Source organism: Lagopus muta, chromosome 3 (assembly GCF_023343835.1).
Source record: "Lagopus muta isolate bLagMut1 chromosome 3, bLagMut1 primary, whole genome shotgun sequence".
In the NCBI taxonomy this organism is placed as follows: domain Eukaryota; kingdom Metazoa; phylum Chordata; class Aves; order Galliformes; family Phasianidae; genus Lagopus; species Lagopus muta.
The window spans coordinates 26,313,802-26,334,513 of record NC_064435.1 but is presented as its reverse complement, the minus strand read 5'-3'; the positions used below and the strand labels follow the sequence as shown (position 1 = coordinate 26,334,513).

Sequence of the window (20,712 nt, the reverse complement as noted above, 5' to 3'; positions counted from 1 at the left end):
TTGCTAGTGGAAAGACGTAGAAGTTTTAGTCAGGTAGACCTCACCTCCCAAGGAAAGGAGATGTTGGAAATAGGCAACTGTATTCCTGAAAAGTAAAATTAAGAGTCTCATAGAAAATATTCTGTTGCTCAGACCCAGTTTGGCATGCAAATGCTTGTTTTCACATTGGTCTTCATCGTTTCTTAATGTTTGTAAATACTTGCTGGTATATTTTTGCAGTTCCTGTAGAAGATAATTGACACTTTGGAGGAAATGTGAGAAAGCTATCAGATTGTCTGTTTTTGTTTGCTTTTTTTTTTTAAAATGAAATTCCATGAAGAATTCTTGGCTTTAGTTGGACTTCAAAATTGCTCATCCCTATTATTAAAATTACTGTTGTCATTTAAGATTTACTGAGGCAAAAATCACCTAGTCTTCTTCCCCATGTAACTCTTTTCCCAATCCTGCTGTGCTTTTTTATTCAGCATTTTGTTAAAAAAGTTTGATTAGGGAGTATATAGTATTATTATTTTTCTAATTCATTGCGTTGTTGACATCTACATCCTGAGTTGCTGGCATTGGTGTGGGTTTCATCAGATGAAATGTGAAGTTTGTGAAGTTTTATTGTCAGCAGTCCTGGCCACTGTGCCTTCTTTGTGATGTTCCCTGTTTTACATTTTGTTCCTCAAGCATTTTGAGACACTCGATCTTGTTTCACATTTGCAGACTTTGAGGTTTTATCCATATGCGGCAAAGCTGAGAATCTGATGGTAATACTCTAATGCTGGTACATCATAAATCTCTGAAATGGCATTTAAAGCCTTGAATCTCACTCCTGACAAGCTAATGATTCTAATAATCAGTCAAATAATTCACTGTGACAATCCCTGTGTTTGCTTTCTAATCCATTTTTAAAATAAGTATATATTGTTGCTTTCTAGCTTAAGAAATGGCAGCACAGTGTGTGACTAAGGTGGAGCTGACTATTGCCTGCACAAATCTTTTGGATAAGGATGTTGGTTCCAAGTCAGACCCGCTGTGTGTTCTTCTCCAGAATACGAGTGGTCAGCAGTGGTATGAGGTATGCTATGATGGTTCTCTTGAATCTGCTAGAAATATGGTCTAGCTTGCTGGACCTCTTAACTGGATGGGAGCATAATGCTAATTGTTGTTTCCAATAAATACATAGACCCGATGAACACTAGCCAAAACATACAGGACTTTTCTGAGTGTTTAAAAGTACTTTTATAAATAAAGTATTCCCAAACTGTAATCACGTAGTCATTTGACAGTCTGTTAAGTTGATCTTTCTGTTCAGGAGAGATGCTCATTACAGGGAGCAAAGGAAAACAGGATTGCAGATAATAAAGCCGTGGATTTTGTGTACTGTGGTTAGTTGCATTTGATAAAAGGTTTGTAGGAAGACATGTCCTTATACTAACAGGAACTTCTGACAACCTTTAATAATGTGTTACGCAGGTGTAGTTTGTTCATGAAATTCTGAGCTAAGTGATATCTTTCCAACTGCAGGTTGATCGCACAGAAAGAATTAAGAATTCCTTGAACCCTAAATTTTCGAAGAAATTTCTAATTGATTACTATTTTGAGCTTGTTCAGAAACTTAAATTTGGAGTATATGATATTGATAACAAAACCATTGAACTGGCTGATGATGACTTCCTAGGAGAATTTGAATGTACACTGGGACAAGTAAGTATGCAGATTTCCCTTAAAACTAAGAAAATAAAAGTCAATGCAAATCATTTAGCACTTCTGCCTTAACTTTATCACAAAGTTCACAGGTATGTGGAGGAAAGAACACCAAACTGGTTTCCATATTGTTTTTCAAGTCTCAGTTCAGTTTATACTGTTTTTTGGTTTTTGTTTTTTTTTTCTCCAAAAGCTTTTCATATACTGCCTCAAAATTTGCTTTAAAATGACGACTGTCCAGATTGTTGTTCTGAAAGTAAGTGGATTATCAATAAGCACAAAGTAAGAAGTGCTATTTATTTACTTAGGCTAAAACTCAAATTACTTTTTTTATACATTGAAGTAAAACAATAACAACAACAACAAAACTGGTGTGTAGCAACATATGAGTGTTCACAAAGGCCACATTAATGTTAGTAATTTGCTTTTCACTCAAGACAGGCAATGATTCTGGTTCTACTTTGAACTGTAAGTAGATTTCACTCTCATTTCCTTGCCAGCTTATGCTGTTTGTGCTATTGCACTTGAACAGCTTCGTTATCTTAAAAGATGTTCTTAAAGCATCCTTTGAAGGCATTTCTTCTCAGGAGAGTCTTCTTGGGATTTCCCTCCCTGCCAGCATTGTGAAATTAAGTTCATTAATAATTCGTTCTTAAAGAAATGCCTTTACGACAAATAGATGTGCTTAGAAATGGTTGCTTGGAAAGTGTAAAATAGCTATCTAGAAACACTGTTGAGAGAGAGGTGACATTTGTTTGCATGTTCTATATTGTCTTCATAAATCTGTTTACTGAAGATGTTTGTGAAAAGTGACATGGTTGAAAAGTATGTGTGGAAACTCTGAGAACAGTTTGAGAATGGAATGTAAGAAATTGTTATCCAGGTGTGTATCGTGTTACTGCATTGCATTTTATTTCAGTTTCATCAGAAATTCTGTATGTGTTTGGCTGCATCGGTATCTTTGACTTCTAAAGTATACCAAGTATTACCTATTTTACCTGTAGGAAACCACGGGAAATAAATACAATGTCGTTGCCTGTCATCTTCACGATAAAGGAAAAGCTCTCAAAATGAAAATACATCACTGTCTTATTTCATTTATTTGGAAATCTAAGTCTAAAGCAATTAAACATTGCTTTAACAGTGCTTGATACTCAAATTTTATCTTGGCAGATAGTTTCTAGCAAGACTCTAACGAAACCATTAGTACTTAAAAATGGCAGACCTGCTGGGAAAGGAAGTATTACGGTAAGACAATAACATTCTTCAGCATTTATCCTTAAATATTGTTTTGTTGCATTTATGTAGAGGCTTGAGCACAGTATATCCCATCTACACTGCTATGAATAATGTCATATAGTATTTTTTTTTTCTCTGCAATTATTTTGTTGTCATCCAAAGGGAGAGTTGCTCAGTTTCTGGCTCATTGCACCCATCCAAATAATCACGTTTGGCAGTATCTTCAATGTAGTGTCATTGCTTTAGTGGATCCCAATGTCAAACTAAATTGTCACTCCTCCTGCCCCAATTTTTTACTTGTTTCTTTCTGAGCAAGCATGACTTATAAAATGAAATTATCTTAGGAATATTGTGAACAGAATAAGAAAATTATTGTTTCTAGATACAAAATAATTACTTTTTGCTTATCTAGATTACAGCAGAAGAAGTGAAGGATAACAGAGTTGTCTTATTTGAAGTAGAAGCGAGGAAATTGGACAATAAGGTATTTAAGTGATTGCTGTTTTATTGATAAAGCAGTAAAATCAGAATGTTGTCAAAGGACAAAACAAAATATTCAGTCTTATTTTTTGCTCAATTGATGATATCAACTAAGATTTTGCTTACACTGAAAACAGAAATTGAAGGAAGACAGCTTCAGAGCAACTTCACTGCACATGTTCAAATGAATTGTAACACTTCTAAATTTAATGAGTGTGTTGTAGGGATATTTTGTGGACAGCACTCCTCCATTTGAATGGGTGGTGTTACGCTTAATTGTGTAGGTAAGGGAGTTTTGCTAGATCTATTGACTTGAATATTTATGACTGATTACTAGTTAGTGCTCTAAAAATATTAGAAAGTTCAATTAGAGCGTATAAATCTGTTAAATGTTTTGGTGCTTGTAAAGTGTTTGTTTGTACACAATTTTATCGTAATTTCAATAACAGAAAAAGTATCAATTGTCATGGCTGATTTTATGATTATTATTTTTTTTAATTAGATCAGAGCTTTACTTCCTATGTATCCTAATGCTTATTCCTCAAAGTATTCGTTTGCTTGAACTGTTGAGTGTGTAGTATGTAGTCATAGCAGAACTTTATCTTAAAGTGAAATTCTGTCTTTCAGAAGAGGAAATGTAACCAAAATGACATTTCTTCATATGAAGTGTTTGTTCCCTGAATATTTGCTTTACTTTTTTTTTTTTTAATCTTAACTGTTTTTTAAGTGGCATTTAATGGTGTTTATGCCACAGGCTGTTCTGGGATAATTATGTATTCTTCAAATACAGGATTTTTTTGGAAAGTCAGATCCTTATCTGGAATTCCACAAGCAGACTGCAGATGGAAACTGGGTGATGGTTCACAGAACAGAGGTAGGATATTTTGCTTGCAACTTAGAGTTGAGTTTCTTTGATTTGCAGCGTGTCATACTGACCCAGTAGTTCACATGTGGTCTGGTTAGAAGTCACCTCATCTGCTCCACTGACTTTCTCTTCTACAGGACAGAAAGTTTACCTCACTATGGCTGTGGTTTATGCCATCTATTTTTTTAAAAAACTTTCTGTAATTTAGAAGACAAGTCTGTCTGTATATAGTTCCTTTTCAAAACATTTAAGTGCTACTCTAAATGTAGAATTTGGACATGCAAATGTGCTGTTCTTTCATGTCAGTATCTCCTAGCTGTACTGGCTTACTAATGAAAGGAATTATACTGAATGCTTGCATAGCAAGGGCATGTCAAGGACAATGTGGAGTTTGGGAAAATGTAAGCAGCAGCAGCCTTCTGGCTGGGAGGGGCAGAGGTTCCACGGCAGTGACTGAGAGGTTCCATGGTAGTGACTCTAATGTAAGCTCAGGCCCTAGTCAAAAGCTAGGTAGTGTGCACATTGATAGGAGTATGACCATATTTGTGTGAGACAGATGTTGAGGTATGAGTCCTTTTGTGTGAGGCTTATAAAACCAGTTTCTCTCACAAGGCCATTCTCCTGCATAAAAGGTATATTTTCCACAAGGATTTCAGTCATCTTTAGTTTAAATAACGAATCCAGAATTTGCTGTTCCAGTCTGCAATTGATTGGAAGACTATTTCTGTATGTTACAGATCTTGAAAATCTTTTTGTGTTAATTTACGTGTTCATTTATTTGTATTATTTACTATGTTGATTTTCAAAATAAATATCTCTATCTCTAAATATCAGCAATGCTGGAAATGTAAATATTAAGTATTAATTAAGATATTAAGTATTTGTTGTTTATTATGAGGGTTGGTTTTTTTTTTTTTTTTTTTTTTTTTTTAATCTGGACAGTTTTTTGTTGACAAATTCTGAAGACCTTCCAGTGGTGTTCCTAAACATCACTTGATTAAATTTAAGCTTGAGAGACCGTGTGCAGCAAGGTGTCCTTTTGTCCTCAAGCTCTGTTATTGCTTATATTTCTGTAAGTAGTATTTCGTAATAAACACTGGCTGGGTGAGAAGTAATCTCCAGAGCACTTCTGTGTTCAGAAATGGAATAATTTTCCACATTTTTCTTGGTATGTTGTGTTTGTGTGCATGTTGCTTGTATAACAAAGGGGGGGAAATGTTAAAATAATATCCCAATGTCACTGTGTATTTAAGTATAAAGAAATGTAAAATTTTGCAGTGTACTTGAGTTGGATAGTAGGTCACAGTGAAGTCTAGAAAATAGAGTTGAAAAAATCCCATCTCTGTTGGACAATGATACTGCATTTTAAGAATGTTTTATTTATTTATATCCTATACATTAAGATTTTAATTTCAGGAAGTGATTGACAGCAGCATTAGTCAACAGTCTTGTTTGTTGTATGAAGGTGTGACCAATTGAGGATGACTACTTTTCACTCTTAAGAACCATACTAATCTGGCTTTTTTTTCTGCCAGGTTATTAAAAACAACTTGAATCCTGTTTGGAGGCCCTTTAAAATCTCTCTCAATTCTCTGTGCTACAGTGACATGGATAAGCCCATCAAGGTAATGTATAAGAAATATATATATGAATTTGTGGGAAATGTGTTGTTCTACTTACTGTTTCTTTTTATTTGAAAACAAATGGAAGTCTTAGAGCTTTTGTTTTAAATTAATTTGAAAGTCATTTAGGTATAGGCACACTTGAGGGAAGAAAAAAAGTAAAATCTCACATCTTGCAATTTCAGACTCATAGCTGGTCTTTGATGGTCTGAACCCTAAGTGGCTTTGGAATGACCAAGTCAGTTTGTCACTTAGATTTTTAAAGTTACAATATTTCATCAGCCAGTATTGGTGGCCTTAAGATACTGTACAGTGAAGTTGCATGGTGAAGGTTATGCTTTATTCTGTGCTATGGATGGTGTGACTCTGTAACTGGTGCAATACTAATGCTAACACTAATGAAACTCTTATTGTGCTCCCTGATGTAATTAATTGCACTTTTTCTTAATATGCAAGCTGAGATAACCAATGTGGACCAGGTGTATCATCTTGTAGATTCCAGATTGAGCAGCTTTTCTCCTCAGGTGAAACTGAACCTTCTGTCAGAAGGTTAACAAAATCTGTGGAGTCAGTTTTACAAGGACTATCTTTAACTCCAGCATTTCAAGTCTTACCTTGAGTGAACTATGTTTAATTTCTGAGTATTTTTCTTCAGGAATTTCCGTAGTTTAAAGATGGAATTGAAGATACGTAGCCAACCAAAACTTTGTTTATAAGCTAATGTGAACATCATAGAGCCTGTTATTTTAGCATTTGGTAAGAACAAAACAAAACAATAACAACAAATGAAACTACTGTACTTTCTGTTCTTTGGGGAAAAGCAAATGAGAACATGAACTACATGTGACTGATATTAGTACTGTGGCTTGAGGCAGTCCTGGAAAATGCTTAACAGCCACAGAGATGTGGATGTTACAAGCACCTGTATGTGTTTAAGTACATAATTATAAAGCAGCCTAATGAACAGTTTCACAAGTTCTGAACCTGAGACCGTACTTCCCTTGCTGTTGCTTTGATTTTTCTTTTCTCATTTCTTTCTTTTTCCCTTTTCCTTGAAATAGCTGTTTCCTTGTATTGCTTCTGAGTATGTTATAAATATGTTGGTTTTTTTTTTTTTTTTTTTCAATAAACATCTCTGATAAAACTAAGACATTGATTAAATTAATTCTTTTGGAATCTCACCTCAGAAGCACAGACTTGTTTCCAGAGGAAATCAATTTTATTTGGAGTTGATACTGACTTGCAAACAGACAGGGGGCTGAATTCCAACTGCTGGTATGCAGTAATTTAGAAAACCAGGAGCTATCACTTCAAACATTAAAATGCAAACAAAATTGTATCATATTATTGAAGGATTAAATAATGCTTTAACACTTTTGTATGCGCACAGTTACGTACATAATGGGCTATTTGTCATAGTAAGTAAAAGTACCAGTTTTTCCCTAATGAGTTGCTTTTCATCTATTTAATGGCTTAGTTTGTGTATTCCCAGCAATGCACAAACCAAGTTGATTCTTTGTTTTCTGGACTTATTGCTGTGTTCTTTGCAGTGTGTTTGTAGTCGGCGATGCTTTTCTGTGCTGAGAATGTGAGCTGTTGATTTGGAGCATGCATGCCAAATTCTGCTGGGGAAAATTCTTGTACAGTTTTTTCACATGGTTCCTTAATGTTACCATGTGTTCAAGAGAGTATACATGGAATAAAATAAATGTTTCTGTCTTGCCTGGACTAAGTTTTGACAATTGAATTCAATGGATTGAATATATCAAGCAAGACAAACTAATTCCTTAAAAATGAAATAAATGTTAACAGTGAACAAGTACTGTAACTTTTGACTCAAGAAGTGTCTTCAGTTTTCTATTTCAGGTGCCAAAGCTCTTGGCTGATTATTTGATTGGCTTACTTATGGCGTTCAAAATAGTACACCTAACATTTGCAATGAACATCTGTCTGTTGGTATTGTGGATGCTTATATGAGTTGCTGTTGAGTGCATGTGTGTGTGTTTTTTAGTTATTAGTGCATACAGAATGTTATAGGGATAGTGCAAACTGCAACATTGAGGCATGCTTTCACAGTTTAGAATCTCCACATCATGTTTTGTGCTTTGGCATTATTGCTTGTTTTCTGAAAGATAATTTCTCTCAGGAATTCAGACCTGTATGTTCACATTGTTTGGTTTTCATTGTAACTCCCAAATGAAGTCGCAATAGAATTGAATTGTTTCTCAAATATAGCAAGACTTTTTCAGTGTTGAAAGAAAAATATGAAAAAAGCTGTGCAGTTTTATTTACATATATAGGATCATATTCTTGAAGGTTTTGTTTTGTTTTTTTTTTTTTGAAGTTTATCTTTTCAAAATAATTTTCAAAAATAACTCCTTCTTGGACTCTCAATTTTAATATTTTAATTGGTTTAAAGTTATTTTTCTATAATTTGATTAATTGCAGTAAGTTAACTAGCACGCAAAATTATAGTAAAATATCAGAAGTGGATGGAACTAGTGTGTGCACTTACATAGATTTTTACTTAATTGGGGAATGTTTGGAGTTTTAGATTTCAAAAAAGTCATTATGGTGAAAGTAACAGTGATTAAAAATATGTTCACTTAAACTAATATATTCTCAAACAGGAAAAAAATAAAAAGTGTTTTCTCCTTTTTCTGCATTGGAGGTGTTGCAAGATGAATTATTTGAATACTGAATCTTTACCATTAAATGCTGAATACAGGCAAGGAGTGATTTTTAGCTGACATTCAGATACATGAAGCATGGATCATAGAGACTCTTTACTTTTTCTAGTGTTAGGAACAAAATGAAGTCCTTTCTACATTTAAAGCTGAACCTTCATATACTTACAAATTGAGTTATCTTTCAGATTAATGTGCTGTTTAAGTATGAATAAAACTCTCCTGAGAGCTAACAATTCAGCAATTTTTCTTTTAAGCTAGATACTCAATGTTAAATTTGCTTGAGACCTGACAGTGTTTAGCATTCTCAACTCTTCACTTCGGTGGAGGATTGGATCTGCAACTGGGTAGTTTGGCTTTTACCCTGTTGAAATCCATGATCATTAAAAGCTTGTATAAACCTAAGACTGCAACACAAGAAAAAGTCAATGATGTAAGAGTTCCAGGAATGTTTTGTATGTTCAGGCTTATGTAAAAATACCATTGCAGTGTTGATTGTTTTTGTAGGCTTACTTCTGTTAATAACAATGGGTAATGCTTCATTTTAGGTTGAGTGCTATGACTATGATAGTGATGGGTCTCATGATATCATAGGAAGTTTCCAAACCACGATGTCAAAACTGAAGGAAGCATCTCGGTCCTCACCTGTAAGTCTTACATAGTCTAAACTACTTGTATATGTTTGATCTGTTCTACTGATTTCAGAACAAAATTTACATCACTTTTTTTTTTTTTGGTACCTCAGTTGTATTATGCTACAGCTGAACAATGCTGTAGTTGAAGCTGTCTCAACATTTACACTGTGAATCCGCTTTTCTGGGCCTAATATCTAGGCTAAAAAAAAAAAAGTTCCTCTGCAAAAGAAGAAAATAATTCTAAAAAATTATGTAAAGTATGACATTTAACAACTGTAATGCATAATTCAGTTGGATGTTAGCTCTCCTTTAAAGTGAATTTACTTTTAGTGTTCTGATGAGTTCCAAACCTTGTAATAAACAGTTTCAATTCCAAAAAATGAAAGAAGATATAATCATAGAATCATAGAATCACCAAGGTTGGAAAAGACCTAAAAGATCACCCAGTCCAACCGTTCACCTATTCCCAATAGCTCCCACTAAACCATGTCCCTCAACACAACGTCCAGCCTTTCCTTGAACACCCCCAGGCTCGGTGACTCCACCACCTCCCTGGGCAGTCCATTCCAGTGCCTGACCACCCTTTCTGAAAAGTAATACTTCCTCATGTCCAGCCTGAATCTCCCCTGCCGTAGCTTGAAGCCATTCCCTCTGGTCCTATCACTAATGACACGAGAGAAGAGGCCGACCCCCAGCTCACTACAACCTCGCTTCAGGAAGTAACCATAGCAGTAAAGTGTTTGCTCTATTGACGTATATTTTGCCAAAATATTTTACCATCTTTTCCTTTATTCTGAAAATCTTCAGAATCACTCCTGCGTTGCCAATAATAAGATATACTGAGTGCCTGTCTGTACTTTTCTAATATCTTGAGTGTTGTATTTGCACTAAATTCTTCAGAGCTGTTAATGATGAGGAGTCAGCCTTGACTCTGGATTTTTTTTTTATTGTTGTTTTGAGCCTTGCCAGGCTTTTCTTGTTGATATCTGTTCCTGAATTCATTTTGAGTTACTACAGGCTTCCATTTATTGCTTCTTAATTTTCTGTGTTATTTGCAGAGAATTCTGGTTTCCTTATATTTTCCTATATATTTTTTCCTTTACTTTCACTGTCTCAGTAATATGGAGTAAAGATACAAGGTAATGCAGATATTATGCAGTATACTTTTTCTTTCTAAAAGAACTAATTTCTAGTCTCACATCTTCTGAATCATTTGATAAGATCTGTAAAATACTTCAGTGTGTGTTGGAATTGGAGTATCTATACTCCCAAGTGTGTTCTTCAGTTCAGACAATTATGGTATCGGCTATAATTGGAAGATTTTTTTTCTAGGAGGAAAGAAGAAGAGGCGTATAGAATTTTCAGGTACTGACCTGGTTAGTGTACCCAGTGCCTTTTTTCACTTGAGATTAATTGGCAAGGTGACTTTTTTTTTTTTTTTTTTTTTTTTTTTTAAATGTAGTTTAATTTAAACCAAAGAAGTGAAGCTTGTCTTTCTGGCAGCAGGTCGGATGTTATGGCTGAAATAGCTCCTCTGACTTCTTATGCACCAAATACACTACACTGTGCCAGTAGTGATTGCCATTAACATAGCTAGCTACAGATCCCACCTTGTGGTTAAAGTATTAGCTAGCTACAGATCCCACCTTGTGGTTAAAGTATTAGTTTAGTTTTTTGAAAGCTTAAATGTATACCTTATATCTCATTATATAACTGCCACTGCTGTGGGAGTAGTGATTTGCCTGAATTGCTGTGTCTTTGACAGCAGAATCCTCAGAAAATTATACTGAGTTTCTTCATATAGTTAAAACACAACTGTCTAAATAAACTTTCTTGCAAGCTTTTGATAAGAGAGTTATCTGTTGGTTTTTTTTTTTTATAGGAGGATAATAGGATTTTTCTTGCTGATATTGGGCCAGCTGTGTTTATTTTTGATAGTGAAACAAAAAGCATTTTTAAAACAAATGTATGGGTGCTAGAGGGAAGAATTTCTGAAAGTGTTGCATAAATAATATTTATAGTACTTCTGTTTTCTTTGGCATTTGTGCAGGTTGAATTTGAGTGCATCAATGAGAAGAAAAGACAAAAGAAGAAAAACTACAAAAACTCTGGAATTGTGAGTGTTAAGCACTGTGAGGTGAGTAATATATTCTGGTATTACTTTGTTTTTGATTGTTCACGCATTACAGCTCTCACCAAGTGTACCTCATTCTCAAACTAAGAAATTTCAAAATGTGTAGAATTGGCAGAAATAGTAAGTGTTCAAGGGCTTTGATTTATATAATGTCTGCCATTGAGGTTGTCTCCCACCTCTATCCCCTTCAGTATTCTCTTGAAGGTTGCTTACCAATTTGTAAGGCCATTCCTGAAACACTCAATTTCATAATTAGAATCTGCTAAGTCTTAATATGTTTTATAAATGATAGTGCTTTCGGAGTTGCTGCGTTGTCTGTTTGTAAGAACCTTTGGAACAAGTCTGATTCCAATGAAAGTGTAGCTGATAGCGTTGACTGTAAATATCCTCACTACAGTGCGAGTTGTACTGATAGAGTGAAAGTAATGATTTGTATGAGTAAAGATAAGAAATCTGAAACCTCAGAAGTGGTTCCAACAATATTTATTGTTCTCCCTTTCAAAAAAAAAAAAAAATACTTTCTATCTTTTGTTTTCAGATCATAGTAGAATGTACATTCCTTGATTACATCATGGGTGGGTGTCAGCTGAATTTCACAGTAAGTTAAATCCTCTATATAGAACAACTTCAAAACTTTGGAGACAAACTGAAGTGTATTGTGGATTGCCTGTGCTCTTCATTTGATTATTACAAGATTTTGTTCTGTACTGTGAAGGAGTGTATTGAATTAATCTTGGCTGGTCACTAAGCCATGCTGTCACTCCCCTACTTAGAAGTACAGGGTGAGAAGATAAGATCGAAAAGCTTCTGGGTCAGGCTAAAGATAAGATCATTCACTGATTACCATCATGGGCAGAATAGACTTGGAGAAGGTTTATTCAATTTATTGCCAACTAAAAATGCAGTAAGATAGCGATAAATATAAATAAAACTGAAAAATACTTTCTTTCCACATGCTCTTTCCAGAATCAGCTTTGTTTCTGACTCTTCTGCCTCTACCAAGTGGTGTAGGAATGATTGGGAAAAGGGGTTGTAGACAGTTCAGTCTATTTCTCACACTGTTCTCCTGCTGGAGAGCCAGCTGGAAGCATCCTTTAGATCTTACAGAGCTTCCCTCCATTGGCAACGCCTTGCCGCATAAACCAAATGCAAAGGAGACACTTTTGCCAGTGTCCTATCTGGTTTGTTTAGGGAAAATTATTTTCTTTGCTCACAATATAAAGATAAACCTGTGATTATTTTCAGAAAGGACTTGCTGAGTTGTGTGGAAGAAAACCAAGGACAAATTTAGAGTTCTCTGATGTTCAGACTTTATTCAGGTTTTGGTTGTTTTTGTTTTGTTTTGTTTTTCTCCCATAATGGCTTCTTCTGCTTGCCAACTCCATCCTAACTAAAGATTTACCTTTTACCAAGGATTGTGGTTTTCAAGACCCTTTGCTAAATGAAAGTAAAATTCAGAAGCCACCATATGGAATCTGGCTTGTAAGCTGTAGTTAACGAAACTAATACTGCATAAGTGCCTCATCATCAGTGGAGAGATGATGACCTCTTGAGGTCAGAGGTCTACAAATAGTTCTTCCATTGAGTCTGTCTAGTTGTACGTCTGAGCAGAAAGGGGTAATTGACAAGAAACAGCTTATTTTCACAGCTGTTAAAGAGCTGCTGTGAATGGTAACTGAAAGTAAACACAGCCAAAAAAAACCTGACAGATGAAGTAATTTCAGTGCTTCCAAGGGTTGTAGGGCTTCTACTATTTTTGTGGTGGTATTGTTTTATGTGTGTTTAAGATTCCAAGAAACTTACATTTAAGTATTGGGCCTGTTAGATTTTTGTAACATTTATAATTCTTTTGTAGTTCTTACTTTGGCTTTGTCTGTGATTAGATGCACATTTTCACCTCAAACAGCAGCTTGTTTTGAATACTGCATTTGGCAGGTGGGCATAGATTTCACAGGCTCCAATGGAGATCCACGCTCTCCTGACTCCCTTCACTACCTAAGCCCTGATGGAGTTAATGAATACCTAACAGCCGTTTGGTCCGTAGGGATGGTCATTCAGGATTATGATACGTAAGTTTTAATTTTTTTTAAGTCATTGTTTAGAGTCTGAATAGATTTCTGTAGCCAGCAGATGTGCCAGTGAAAGTTTTGAGCTGAATGTAGGGCTAAAAAAGACTATGTAGTCACTGCACAAGGACATAATCACAGGTGCAAATTTGTATTTTCAGCAGAACAAGTAAAGCTTTTATATTTGTGATGTAAAGAGCCTCATTAATTTAAATAAATGTATGATTTTTTTTTTTTTCCAATTTGGTGTTTAAAAACTTGTTTTGTTCATAGAACCAATTACAGGGAGAACTGCACCCAATTTTGCCTCTTAATTCTTAACTGCATTTTTAATGACCAAAGGCAGTACTGATTAGCTAAACTTACTGAAGTAGGACAGCTTTTAGAGGAAAACAATAATTTCATTTTCTTTAAAATTGCCTTTTTAGAGATAAGATGTTTCCAGTCTTTGGATTTGGTGCACAGATTCCTCCTTCCTATCAGGTAATAGAGCATGTGAATCCATAAGTCAATTAAAAACATGTATTTTAGGAAAGAATTGTATGTATATTCCTGACTGATTTTTGTGTATTAACAGGTGTCACATGAGTTCCCTATAAATTTTAACCCATCAAACCCATTCTGTAATGGTAAGTGACAGAAAGTAACATCAGACATAGAGAATAAAATGTCTAATGTGAAAGGATGAAAAAAAAACATTTGAAAAGAGAACTGTGGTACGTGTTGCTCACATTAATTAGATGAGATTAGTCATCTCATTATCAGGAAACAATTTTATAACCTGCATCTTAATTAACAGAAGTAGCATTTTGGTCTCTTCTGAAGTGATTTGAAGAAACCTTTTTTAACAGCTAGAGTCACAGTACAGGTAAACTCTGCTGATGTGGATTTTTCTAATTTGAGTACTATGCTGCAAGATTCTGTTCAGCATAGGCTCTCTGATCACATTGCTAATTACCACAAATTGCCAGCCAAAGAGAACTGCTGAAATTTAGTTGCGCATACTTGGACATATAGTATCTGACCTTTCTATTCTTGACATGAAACCAAGCCTCCATTACTTGTGAATAGTTTAGTTTTTATCTTCATGGTTGGCTGTAAGTCTTTGCACTCCTACTTTAGATAACTGATAAGTTTTTAGAAAAATTGAGTGCTTCAAAATATTCTATTATGCAAGTAGTACATTGAAACTATTTATATTCTCTAGGAATCCAAGGCATTGTTGATGCATATCGTGCTTGTCTTCCTCAAGTGAGGTTATATGGGCCAACCAATTTTTCTCCAATTATAAATCATGTGGCAAGATTTGCTGCTGCAGCCACACAGCAGCAAACAGCATCTGTAAGTTCATTATCAGTGTGTTTATTTTTCAGTTGTCTTTCTATTCTTGTTTATAAGTACTATTTTTCTTTTAAACTTTTAAGTGTACCTGTTTTAACAGCTGTCCATTTGCCTTGTGAATTGATTTTTGCTATCTTTGAAACTAGATAAAATCTAGCTTATTCTAGCAGAATGTTCACAATTCTCATTATCAAAGTAAACTTCTCAGAGTTGGTACTTAAACTTAAAAACATACATTATCTTAATGACATTTTCTATTGAAAACTCAAAATCATATAAACAAGAGAAGAAAGGGATAGTAAATGGATGTTAACATGGACAATGAACTGTCCTTATTAAAAAACAGTAGGTGCTGTGTACCTTGCCCTTTCCACCCAGTTACATATTAAAACAAAGATTGCTCTGAAAGTAATGCCTCCTATTTTATTATGTTGGCCCACTGTGTTAGAGGCAATTGTTGATGGCATTGTAGTAGAGGTTGCAATTTCCCCACCAATATTCTGTTATGTCTTGTCATATGATGGCAGCAGGGGGCAGTCTGACAAAACTGCATCTGATATGGAAGTGTGGGGTGAAGTAAAGTTGTTGAATTCCTTCATGCTCACTGATGTTTATTAAAGCTTGCTGAACATTTATGGATATTAAGCAGTGGTTTTTAATACAGTGAGGTGGGGGGTAGTGCATTCCAGCAGTGATGACAGTGATGTGAAAAACATGCCATTTTTCTGGATGACTGTGTGCAGCTGCCACACCATAAGATGAAGAGCAATTATCAGTTCATCCACACGAATCCTGAAATTAGAACCAGAGAATTGTGTGCAGAGCCAAATAAAGGCCTTGGTAATAATGGTGGCTGTGCTGGAATATTGCCAAGTTTGGGCCTGGTGAGTCTCAAGAATGTTCAGAGGAACACTGTATACAAGTCTGTGAGGATCTGTTGAACCAGTACAAGGCTGTAGGTGACAGTTTTCCTGGATCACATCATTACTGGTGACAAGACCGGTTGTCACCACTAGGAGCTGAGTCAAAATGGTGATCCACGGTGTGGTGACATGAATTCCCCATTGGAGAAAAGGGTTAAGATGCATTCTTCAGTTGGTGATGCACATTGCCTTTTGTGATAGGAAAGGGGTGATCTTTTCTGGATTTTTTTGGAACCCAAACAAACCATCAGCTTTGACTACTGCATCCTGACACTGACTAAGCTGAAGGCTTGAACTTCCAGGGATCAGACCAGAGAACAGCAACCTCTATCTTGCAACATGATAATAGTGGACTCCATACCAGTTTGAAGACCTTAGAGTGCTTTGGCTATTTTGCCTGGAGTGTCCTACCACACCCAGTGTGTAGACTGGATTTGGTGTCTTCTCACTGCCGTCTCTTTGGACCTAAGAAAGATGAACTGCATTTGCAACGTCTTCCTAGGAATTATGCCATCATAGTAGCCATGAAACAGTGGGTTATCTCCACTGGTACAGATTTTTGTGAGCATGGCATGCAGGCTCTTGTTCACTGCTGGCAAAATTGCACAGGTAATGGTGATGACTGTTGAAAAATAATTTTCTGTAGTAGAGCATTTGCTCTATCAAATCGTGTATGTTCTTTCTATCTGTTGTAGCTTCCATGGAAATAAACAGAAGGTGTTACTTTCAGAGTGACCTAAACATGTGCAAATTGCTGACCATATTAAGAGTTAGTAATTCTGAAGAGGCGTTTTCTGTTTCTCTTGGTTACATTCTCCTGTTCATCCTTTCTTAAATGAATGAAGCAAAGGTTAGTGTTTCATAAGGGTACTGTTAGACCTGAAGAGGAAAAAAAAACGAGAGTTTCAATTGCAATCTGTATTCTGTTTGGAACTTCAGTAAACTGCCTCATAACTCAGGACGCTACTTGGAAGATATGTTATTTGGGTTTATTTGGGGATTTTAGAGAGGAAAGGAAGCGTGATGGGATTGTTTTTTCAGAAAGGAGTGTTGAAAGATGATTTATATTAGAGCATTTTACCGTCCAAATCAATTGCTTTGGACTGTACAGAAGCCTGAGCAAATACAAATATTTATAACTTCAGTGAGTGCAATGAACTTGTTTACAATCACGACACTATATAGCCTTTGTTTGTGTTTTCTAAGCACATATGCCCATGTGTTGTCTCTTTCTATCATAACACAGTGTTAATTGATTTGACAGCAATACTTTATTCTTCTGATCATAACGGATGGTGTGATAACAGACCTCGATCAAACTCGAACTGCCATAGTTAATGCTTCAAAATTGCCCATGTCCATTATCATTGTTGGTGTTGGAGGAGCAGACTTCGATGCTATGGAGTTTCTTGATGGTGACAATGGAGTTCTTAGGTCTTCATCAGGAGAACCAGCTGTCAGAGACATAGTCCAGTTTGTGCCATTTAGGAAGTTCCAAAATGTAAGTAATTTTAATAGCATGGTATGTAAAAACTGTGGAGGCATACTAGGTTTGCTAGGATATCCTATATACAGTTCTGAGCTTTTGCAGTGATATTAAAAAGATCTGAAGTCTGAGATATATATTTATCAAATGCTCCAAAGTAAGAGCAAAGACTTTTAGCATCTGTAGTTTCCGTTAGGTGAGCTGATTCATGTTTTAAAGAATGCATGCCTGGTTTGGCATGCATTTCTGACAAGTTGTTACAGGTGAATGATCATTGTAAAGCCCCCTGAGATTAGATTACACAAGAGGATGTTTTTTTCATTTTGGAGGAAGACATTACTGTGATTCTGTTATGGAAAAGTGTTTCTTATTGTGGTCATGTCCATTTTTAAATGTAGATGAGTGTCACGTTTTAATGTGGTGCTAGAATTGAAGTGTAAGGTGGTTCACCATTAGAAGCTGTGTGTAGAAAGAAAGTAGTGGTAGTTTTCATTAAAAGAAAGATATATATACACACATATATATACTTCTCACTCCCCAAAACATGAATCAATTGGGTCTTGATTTTTTGCTGTACAGCCCAGTAAAATATGCACAGGTTACATAGACTGACATGTAGAAGTCCAATCTCTGAAAGAAGTGAATTAAAAACAAAAATTGAAGACTTCTTCGTGATAAAATAAAAAAGGTAAAATAAACTGAAATGAGAGCAATATCAATATTGTGTATAATTATTTATAAAATGTTTTTTATTCCTAGAAAAAGTGGCAATATTTTTCAATAGTTGTTTTATCTTGCAGTAAAAATTATATAAAAAGGGAACTTCTGTTTATCCTGCAAGGGTACTGTGTAAATGTCAGATGTTAACTCCTCTTAGTAGTGGAGATACTTACTGCCTGTCTTAGGATTTCCTTTAACAGTTGGTAGAGATGGAAACTTGATGTTCTCTATTTTTTTTTAATGTTTTTTTAAGTCTCCAAAGGAAGCTTTGGCTCAGTGCGTCCTGGCAGAAGTCCCTCAGCAGGTGGTGAACTACTTCAGCACCTACAAATTGCAACCTCCTAAGAATTCTGCTGCAAAGTGAGTGGGCTGAGTGGGGAAGCTGAGTCTTCATGCCTTCTTTACTTGGTGTACCTACAGACTTTGTTTCTTGAGATACTCTGTATATGTACATATGCACACCTCTGTGTTAATGTGTTAGCTTTTTCCTACAAAACAGTTTGCCAAGAGTGTCTTCTGAGGGCCAAAATTGTAATTGTTTTGGTATTCAATGTATATTTATGGGATAGATATTACATGGATGTGTTTTATTTTGAAAACTAATAGAGGGGGAAAAAGATGAGATTGACTATGCAGAGAGAGGGAGGAGAATGATGAAGAGCAGAATGGCTGCCTGTTTGGTAAATGGCCAGTGAGAGTGTTTCTTTCTTCAGTTACTTTCTTGAGTGGGGATCAACACCAAGCAATGCAATTTCTCAGTGATTGTAAAAACAATCTGATGTGAAAAAAGGGCATATCTCCAAGCAGGTAAGTTTGTACGTGATGCAACAAATCTGGAATGTTTCACATTTTTGTGTCTACTAGAGCACCATAAGAAAACTTAGTGACAGTAGTGAGTGCCAGAACAAAGTGTAGAAGTCCTCCTTGCATACATACTTCACATTTGCTACTTTAGTGCCTTTGACCAGTGCCTTAGATCTAAGACTGTCTGAATATGAGCAAAATGTCTAAAAATCTCAGAAAAATACTACTGGCCCTTGAGGCTACTACTGTAGATGCTGTAACATATATTTGAGTGAGAACTTCACTTAAAAAACAGGAAGTTCAGGTGTTTTTCTTTCTCTCCTTTGAGACAGCCATATGCCTGTTGATCTTTAAAGGGCCAGGGCACATTGTGAAGTAGAAATCAACATTTTAACTGGAAAATTCTGTTTAATAACTGCATGTTATCATACAAAGCTGGTTCTACTGTATATTGATTTTTGTCATATTTTGAATCACGCATTTTTCTGATGAACTCTCAAAAGCTAGTGAAAAGTGCCTGCAGAAAACAATCCTCTTCCACTCCTAGCAGGAAGTTATAAGTAAATATCTTTTGGATTTTGGATGTCTAGTTGTAGCATGTTACAACAAAATGGGCTAAAACTGAATTTAGCCTTCTTGGGCACCCAAGATGGCACCAGTTTATAGTGTATGCGCCTTTTCTGGCTGCTGGAGCTGCACTGTTCTTTTTCCACATATGCATAATTCTGCCAAAAATCTGAATTCATGTTAATGCATTAACAATCATGGATGAGTATTGAGATTGCTTTACATATCCTGTAGGTTGGTCCAAATGTTCCATATGCAGCTGACTAGTTACCACTCATCGATTTTTCTTGGTGGAAGAGGGACATAAATTGTTTTAGGACTGAGATAAAAGAAAGATATTTTGTTTCGTATTAAGTCAAGCACTCTTTAAAAAAAATATATATATACATTCGTACATGTTTTTATATATATATAATTCATGTTTTGGTCATATAAAAGTATATGGAGTAATTTCTTTGTAACTGGAGTGCAAATGCATCAGTATTTCATACATAAGGTATAATGAACTGTTATGCTATATCTGCAAGAGACAATATTAATATTAAGGAAGTAGTTATCAACCTAAATCACACTGCTTTAGATTGATAAAGGATGATTTTGCACCAGTTAACTTTCACAGTTGTGTGCTCCATGCAGACAGGGAGCAAACAAGATGGGGTGTTAGTGCTTTGTCTGGATTCATTGAAGTGGGTATGTACTACTGATTGGAATTCAAAAATTCCTTTTGAGCTTTCTGCCAAAAATGATGCTGCATCTCAGTTATGTTGCTGTGGAAGTGCATTTAAATGTATTAACATATGTTAATAAGCATAACTGTAGTAATCACCTGCTGTGTATAAAATAAAACTTATTCCTGAATTCATTGAGCTTAGGAAATTAAATAGCATATCAATAACATCTAATCTCAAGGTACCCTATGCTTTGTAAAATAAATATGTTTCAGACCTGACAATGGCTAGAATCGTTTTCCAGGTATTCATCTCTTTGGAGCATACAGCTAAAAGCATGTTGAAAACTTTGGAAATTTCCAGGTTGGGCTGAAGCAGTATTCTGAGCTAAGGTATGCACCAAATTGGATCAAGAGGAAGGGGAATTTACTCATTTTGCTGATTTTTTGTTTTTTGGTTTTTATTTTTATTTTTATTTTTACATGTGAGAAATGCCATATTAGTTTGAGAGTACCAAGCAAAATATTGTGTTAAGTTCTGGAAAGTGTATGTGCTTGTAGATCACTTGCACCACCTTGTGATAAAAGTAATATATAGCAGTCTCTGTAATCAGGAACTCTTCGCTGTTTAATGGCTTAATATATACATACGTGCAGCAGAGAAATAACCTGTGACCAGAGTTGTGTGTTTTTTTGTTTTTTTGTTTTTTAAAGTACTTTCCATATGTATTTCAGTTCTGAAGCTAACTGGTTTACAATGCTACACATTAAAATTGTCATTTCAGTA

At 35.4% G+C, this 20,712-nt stretch overlaps 1 protein-coding gene across 2 annotated transcripts in view; it reads left to right on the top strand.

Moving 5' to 3' along the window:
- Positions 1–20,712, top strand: part of CPNE3 (copine 3) — a 27,961-nt gene extending 7,249 nt beyond the window's left edge. For both annotated transcript variants that reach the window (XM_048938692.1, XM_048938693.1), the window contains exons 2-16: positions 921–1,060; positions 1,510–1,689; positions 2,863–2,937; positions 3,341–3,412; positions 4,199–4,282; positions 5,809–5,898; positions 9,131–9,229; positions 11,268–11,354; positions 11,890–11,949; positions 13,287–13,420; positions 13,846–13,900; positions 13,995–14,046; positions 14,625–14,758; positions 16,946–17,182; positions 18,141–20,712. In XM_048938692.1, coding sequence (XP_048794649.1) covers positions 929–1,060; positions 1,510–1,689; positions 2,863–2,937; positions 3,341–3,412; positions 4,199–4,282; positions 5,809–5,898; positions 9,131–9,229; positions 11,268–11,354; positions 11,890–11,949; positions 13,287–13,420; positions 13,846–13,900; positions 13,995–14,046; positions 14,625–14,758; positions 16,946–17,182; positions 18,141–18,251 — 1,602 coding nt within the window. In that variant the 5' untranslated portion in view covers positions 921–928 and the 3' untranslated portion in view covers positions 18,252–20,712. The remainder of the gene's footprint in view (positions 1–920; positions 1,061–1,509; positions 1,690–2,862; positions 2,938–3,340; positions 3,413–4,198; positions 4,283–5,808; positions 5,899–9,130; positions 9,230–11,267; positions 11,355–11,889; positions 11,950–13,286; positions 13,421–13,845; positions 13,901–13,994; positions 14,047–14,624; positions 14,759–16,945; positions 17,183–18,140) is intronic.